The sequence below is a fragment of the Lathyrus oleraceus genome, chromosome 4 (assembly GCF_024323335.1).
Source record: "Lathyrus oleraceus cultivar Zhongwan6 chromosome 4, CAAS_Psat_ZW6_1.0, whole genome shotgun sequence".
NCBI classification, from domain to species: Eukaryota; Viridiplantae; Streptophyta; class Magnoliopsida; order Fabales; family Fabaceae; genus Lathyrus; species Lathyrus oleraceus.
The window spans coordinates 496,939,536-496,946,456 of record NC_066582.1 but is presented as its reverse complement, the minus strand read 5'-3'; the positions used below and the strand labels follow the sequence as shown (position 1 = coordinate 496,946,456).

The 6,921-nt window shown below is 36.7% G+C and overlaps 2 protein-coding genes across 2 annotated transcripts; one reads left to right on the top strand and one right to left on the bottom strand.

Moving 5' to 3' along the window:
• The first annotated feature begins 2,921 nt into the window (after positions 1-2,921).
• LOC127076755 (uncharacterized) lies at positions 2,922-5,109 on the top strand. Its single transcript, XM_051018526.1, has 4 exons — positions 2,922-3,386; positions 3,939-4,097; positions 4,208-4,316; positions 4,648-5,109. The coding sequence occupies exons 1-4, from the start codon at positions 3,051-3,053 to the stop codon at positions 4,824-4,826; spliced, it is 783 nt and encodes a 260-aa protein (XP_050874483.1). The 5' UTR covers positions 2,922-3,050; the 3' UTR covers positions 4,827-5,109.
• Positions 5,110-5,398: 289 nt separating this feature from the next.
• On the bottom strand, positions 5,399-6,911 carry LOC127076754 (transcription factor DUO1). Its single transcript, XM_051018525.1, has 3 exons — positions 6,675-6,911; positions 6,092-6,329; positions 5,399-5,979 (listed from the first exon to the last, which is right to left on the bottom strand). The coding sequence occupies exons 1-3, from the start codon at positions 6,866-6,868 to the stop codon at positions 5,506-5,508; spliced, it is 906 nt and encodes a 301-aa protein (XP_050874482.1). The 5' UTR covers positions 6,869-6,911; the 3' UTR covers positions 5,399-5,505.
• Between the last annotated feature and the right edge of the window lie 10 nt (positions 6,912-6,921).

The window sequence follows — 6,921 nt, the reverse complement described above, 5'->3', positions numbered from 1 at the left end:
ATCTGTAACACTCAATATCTGCAACACTCAATACCTGCAACACTCAACCTCTGCAACACTCAACCTATACAACACTCAATCTCTCTGCCAAGGTCAATCTCTCTGCAACATTATGTCTCTATTGACTATGGGTGATGAACATCGAGGAACAATTGATAATATTACGATATTTGTATGTTATCACTTATTCTTATTCTTATTCTTATTTCGTAACAAAATGTCTTTATTGTTTATTACTTCTTCTTACTTATTTTTTACTTATGTTTTATTAGGACCCAAAGAGATTTCGATGTCGTGCACATGAATATGCACCATACGGTCCTTTGATAAAACCATATATTCGAGGATGCGGTTTCGGTAATCTGCTTAACATAGTCTCATACTCGGTTGACTACAAATTTATTCTTGCTTTGTTAGAGAGATGGAGACCCGAGACCCACACATTTCACCTTCCTTTCGGTGAGTGTACCGTCACACTTGAGGACGTCTACATGTTATTAGGTCTATGTATCGATGGTAAGACCGTAAATGGTAGAGTTAACCAAACTCTATATGCAATGAATTGTAGGGTGTCACTTTGTGTGAAGACACAACTACGGGAGAGACTTCTGGTCAAGCTAGGGGTCAAGGTATTAATTTAAAATATCTTAAACAATATTATGCAAGTATAAAATTAAGCGAATAATCTACTGAGTATGAAAAGATAATTAAAGCTCAATGTTATATTATGATTCTATTTGGTAATTTTTTATTTCCTGAAAGTACTGGTAATACGGTAAATATTATGTATTTTCCGTTGTTACAAAACATAAATAAGGTAGGCATATATAGTTGGGGTTCGGCTATTTTATCCCATCTATATAGTGTGTTGTGTAAAAATGTCAAAAAAAATACTTGTACGTTTTATTCATGCGCCTATTTGCTACAAGCATGAGGTTGGTCAAGAATGTTGTCACTCGCCCCGGTAAACGAGAAGCCATTCATATTCTCCTTTGCAATAAAGTAAGTTTAAAATTTTACCATCTAATTTATTGGACTTTATATTACAACTAACTATAAATAATATTTTTCAAATCTTTTCGATCTAGGTGGCCAGTTAAAGGGATGAACTACAACAGGTGTCTGAAACACAATGTAGTAGTTTATCGCAATCTATTAGACCATATTGGACCAGACGATGTAATACTACTACACAACTCTACATTTGAGTTAAAAAATTATCCAATTACATATCATCTAATCATGTCATATTCTTGTACAGTTTATTTGGAGACCATATCTAGGTCTTGATCATCAGGTTAACCATGATGATGATGATGATGCAATTTGGACAACAAAAACACCAATTATCCGGTTCACTACTGTGAATATGCACCAGAGTAATCGTGTAAAACTGCAGTTGGGCATGCAACAACAAATTCCAGAACCTCTGACGTGTTTGGGAGATTGGCATCAACAAAGAGTCGATGGTTAATGGGATTATTCCGACTAGAGAGACTTCACAAAAGAGATGCGTCGTCATTGAAGGAATCGACGACAACACATCTTAAACGAACCAGTTATACATGGTGCTAGACCAACTTAACATTATATGACATGGTTTTGGTCGGTTACAACGCCACAATTTGTGTCTAAGTCAAGGTATATGATTGATCCACGTCAACGAGCTTCGTAATTATACGTCCAACAACAAATCCCCGTCCAAGAACAATGTCAACCCACCCAAACGCAACTACCAACCTCACACCATCACCCTACCATATACACCCAACCACCAAACGCCCAACCTCGCAATCAATTCATGCCACACACCCAAACTCAAAATCAAGAATCAAACCCTAACCATCAACAACCATACACAGCCACCACAACAGTGTATAGCCCAGATGACTCATACGATTCAGCGTCATGCCATCATAGCCCCCTACCAATGAACACTCAAACATCTCATCGCATAACACCCAACCATTATTTGACTTTAGTACACCACAGGAACCATTGTTTCGTTTCCAAAATAATTCAATGTCCCAATTCGGGCAACCATACCGCCCACAATTCACCCAACTATGACAATATGAACACTGAACTCAATTACGGAAGCGTCGTTGGCGACAACCCTCCCCCCCCCCCCCCCCCCCCCCCCCCCAAACTATTGGAGATAAATGATGACAAATCTATCAAATACCGCTGGACCTTCCACCAGACTTTCACATCAACCATCATTGCATCATGTCAAAATTCAAAGACCCCAAACACCTCAGGAAAATCGTGGAAGACCTCGAAGACAGGGTAACACACCTGGATGTGGAACAAATGGCCGTTTCAATCGGGCAGATCATTGAATTTCTTGTCAATTCTATGTATTTTTATTTTATAATATAGTATAATTTTTAATTTAAGTATTTAATTTAATTAATTATAATTATAAAATTAAAAATTAAAAAAAAAATGAAAGGTGCATGCGCCTAATGGATTGGCGCATATGTTATGTAGTATATGCATGCGCCTAATGGATTGGCGCATATGTTATGTAGTATATGCATGCGCCGATGCATGTGGCATCAAGGCATGCATGCGCAAGATGCATGGACGCCTAAGGACAATGACATTACAAGCATGCGTGGGCTCCAATGGCACCTCCTTTAACAGACAATTGGATGCGCCAATTCAACTTACACATCAATAGAAAAATATGGTTATTTTGATAATTTAAATATTTAAATTTAAAAAAAATATATTTTAAAAAAAATCTAGAGATTTAATACATAGAATCATAATTGTTATTTGATTATTTAAAAAACAATTTTTTTATAACTAATTTACCTATCATATAAATAGTTGAGAGGACAACCCAAGAACAAATGAATAGTTGTTAAATTTTTCTATAAATAAATACTTTATCACATTCGAGTATTTGTTTTCAAAAAAAACACGTGTCATATTGGTGAGAGAACGAAACTAAAGTTTAATATTTTTCTCTTCATAAAAAGAAAACCCATTCTCTCTCTTTCTCTCATTCTGAAAATCTGAAATTCAGAAAAGAAAAGAAAATGGATTCAACATCGAAAAACGAAACTCCAGAATATTACCAAAACGTCGTCGTAATGAGACACGGCGATCGCATCGACAACTTCGATCCGCTATGGACACTCACAGCGCAACGACCGTGGGACCCACCTCTCGTTCAAGAGGGTCGGGTTCGGTCCTTCTGCACGGGTCGGAAGTTTCGCAATCTTTTCAAATATCCGCTTCATCGTGTCTTCGTTTCACCGTTCCTCCGCTGCGTTCAGACCGCCGCGGAAGCCGCTATCGCTCTCTCCGCCGTCGATGATAGCCCCGAAGCACTCACCGGAGAGTCTGTTAGCTTCGATCCTTCTAAAATTAAGGTTGATCAGAGTACTTTAATTCATCACCATCCAGTTATATTGATTTCATTTAAATTATATTTTATGAACAAATCACAATCATGAGTCATATATGATTTGATAGATACAACTTTTAGAAGTTATTATGGTTAAAAAAAATTACATAAGAATAAGAAATAAATTGAGTTTTGTGGTTATGAAATTTTGAATTTTGATGAAAAAACTTAAAGAAATATGAGTGAAATTGTTTGATGCAGTTTCTAAGGGCAGTTAGATGAATGATTTTAAATCATGTTGCAATTGCGGTTCCATGCTGATGCGGAGGCTACCGCATCAACAATATTGCAGCTGCAATTGCGGATGTGAAATGCAATTTAAAACCATGATGGTAACAACAGATTACAAAAGTGTATGTGAAATAAATCTTAAAAAGAGATCATGGATTTGTACCCAAAAAATATCAAAATTGATTTGACTTTATTAAAAAATTTAGATGTTTCATTAGATTGAATCAAAATTGATTTTGCCTTTAAGTTGTTGCTATAATTCTCAAACTCGCATCCACAACTGCAGGCCTCTGTTGAATATGGATTATGTGAAATGATGAGCAGAATGGCCATTAGGCTTGATGTGGCTCCTAAAGATGGAAACTGGGGTTTCAACATATCAGAGCGCGAGGCCATGCTTCCGGCAGGGACGGTTGATAAAAATGTAGAAAGGGTCTATAAAGAGGTATAAACTATAATGGATTATTGTTTATTTTGAATGGCAAAGAACTTTTGGCACTTGACAAATTATATTTATGATAGTTACTTTTTGGTTTGAGGAATTTTTCACTTTAGTTGCCTAAGTATGAGGAGCCGATTGCAAGCACGAAGGCTAGATATGAGCAAATAGTTAAAGATCTTGCTGATAAACATCTGAATGAAAACTTGCTTCTTGTCACGCATGGTATGTATCATATTCAATTTCTTGTCCATAATACAATGGATCTGTTTTATAGATCACTGAAGTATAGTTCACTGCTTTGTTAAGTAGCGGCTATAGCATAACGGAATTTAAACAAATTGCTATTATTCCACGATATGCTATACTGTCTAATAGCAACGTTATAACACTGTTGGTGAGTGAAATTTGAACAAACTGGTATTTTCTGCAATTCGGGATTGACAACATTGCTGAAAAGTATGAATGAGCTCAAACTCACTGATCAATGAAAATTGCAATGAGAATCAGTCTCCTTTTTGTAAGTTGAACTCTAACTGATATGCACCTCTTGCAGGGGAAGGAGTTGGTGTGGCTCTATCTTCATTCAGAAAGGGTGCTGAAGTATATGAAGTTGACTATTGTGGATATGTCGAACTAAGACGCCCGATTTTCAAGAAAGACAGGTCATTTACTGCAGGAGAATTCGAAGTAATTACTAATACCGGACAAACTGGCGTAAAATATTCCATCTAAAGTCCTTGGAGCAACGACATACATCAGTTAAAATTCGTATTGGCCTTCCCAACGCCAGATTCTCACTTATCACTCTACTTATTCTTACAGTGGAGTTGCTCTGCATATTCTTCTGCACTCTTATGATTTTTCCTTGATCGAATAGTAAACATAGGAGAGAAAGAAATCGAAAATTGGTGGAATTTATGTTGCTATTTTATTGTGAAGATACTACTTGTTTGTACAATAATAATGAATTATGTGGCTATGAACCAAAGTGAGATGATCTTATTTGAGCTTTTAAGTTGTTTTTGTTTTCTCACTTTTTTGTTGCTGAGCGGAACATTGGCCCTACGAGGGGTCTGACCTACTGGCCTTTAGCGGCACATTGGCCCTACGAGGGGTCTGACCTACTGGCCTTTAGTGGCACAGTAACCCGTCCTTGGGGATACATCGGGCTGATGGTCCCCTTAGGAGAATGGATGTCATGACGAAACTCATTGCAGCGATAATACATACATAACATAGCTGAAATATATTTGACCAAGATGGCAAGAAATAATCATCACTAAATTTGAATTTGCAATGTCTATTTTAAGCTGTCCTACCAGTAGTATCACAGTATCAATAAACTCGAAATTACAATGACAAACCAAATTTTAAGTGTTACAAACAAAAGAAATAACAATTGCAACAAAATTCAGATATTAGATGGACTTGCAGGTGGATCAATGTAACCAAACATGTCTTCAGGAAAATCATCAAAGAAACTATCTATGTTTGTTGAGAAATCAACATTTGTATCCATATTCCCGATTCTGCAACTCCCAGATGGCTCGAAGAAAGGAACCATTCCAAACTCAGATGAATACAAGGGATCGAAAACATCAAATATATTTTGTTCATCAACTCTTGACATTGGAAAAGTAAGATCAGTTTGGAGTTCGGGAATCTGAGGAAACGCAATGTGTTCAGTACTTTTGTAGCTCTGATCAAAAGGGGTTAAGTCTTGCTCGACATAGTTTGCATCGATACTCGGCTTTTCGGATTTTGTAAGATCTTGTAGTGGCACCATTTTGATAACCTCAGCAGATTTTTCAATGCAGGGTAATTCACACGGCTTAGGCTTTGATGATGTTTCTCCCTCTGATGAAGAACTGAACTTATAAGGAACCTGCAAGAAAAAACCCGTCCGATCTCAATTCATGATGCGGTTGGAATGCGGTAAACCTAAGACTTTCGGGAATCCGATTTTGATGAAAAGACAAGACAAGAAAAATAGATACCTCTGAAGTTGGAACATGGGAAGAAACTTTGGCTTTGGTTTTGTGTGACTTTGAGGTTGATGTTGACGATGATGTTTTGAGAAGCCTAGCCAACCTCTTTTGTCTACTGCTCCAGAAATTTTTGACATCATTGTCTGTTCTTCCTGGTAAATAGGATGCAATCTTGGCCCATTTGTTCCCAAATTGTTCCTGCAACTCTATCACAATCCTCTCTTCTTCTATTGCAAACTTACATCCACTTTCACATAGAGAAACACCCCAAACACACAAATCAAATTAGAAAAAACCAATCGATAAACTTAAACAATCAGACATGCATGCACTCGAAACAAAATTAATCAATCAACTCCGTCTTTGTAAACAGATCACAGAAAGAGACATGAATACGGACACTAACATGGACATAGGCATGTCGACACTAATCACAAATGTGAAATATCTAACACCGAAATCTGACACTATAAATACAAAAATGGAACAATGCATGCATTAGAAACTTGTGTGTGAAGTAAATGTATTCAAGTTTGATATATTACAAGTAAGAAACAGTATAATGAGAAGAAGAAATGAAAGTGTAACATACTTTTTGAGGTTTGGTCGAAGCTTATTAACCCAACGAAGACGACAAGACTTGCCAGTTCTTTGAAGAAGACCTTTGGATCGAATGGAGCTCCAATCTCTTGGACCATATTTCTTAACATGGTGAAGTAAAACATCATCTTCTTCTGTTTTCCATGGACCTTTCTTCACATGTTCTTGCTCTTTTTTCCCATGCATTTTTCTCACTTTTTCTATTCTTTAATACTAATAACAAGACACAAGTCTGATAT

Coding starts and splice junctions, on each gene's coding strand:
- LOC127076754 (XM_051018525.1), bottom strand. CDS start 6,868: ATGCATGGGAAAAAAGAGCAAGAACATGTGAAGAAAGGTCCATGGAAA. Junction 6,330..6,674: donor CTTCGACCAAACCTCAAAAA/GTATGTTACACT, acceptor TCTATGTGAAAG/TGGATGTAAGTTTGCAATAG. Junction 5,980..6,091: donor CCCATGTTCCAACTTCAGAG/GTATCTATTTTT, acceptor TTTTTCTTGCAG/GTTCCTTATAAGTTCAGTTC.
- LOC127076755 (XM_051018526.1), top strand. CDS start 3,051: ATGGATTCAACATCGAAAAACGAAACTCCAGAATATTACCAAAACGTC. Junction 3,387..3,938: donor TCGATCCTTCTAAAATTAAG/GTTGATCAGAGT, acceptor CCACAACTGCAG/GCCTCTGTTGAATATGGATT. Junction 4,098..4,207: donor TAGAAAGGGTCTATAAAGAG/GTATAAACTATA, acceptor TTTTCACTTTAG/TTGCCTAAGTATGAGGAGCC.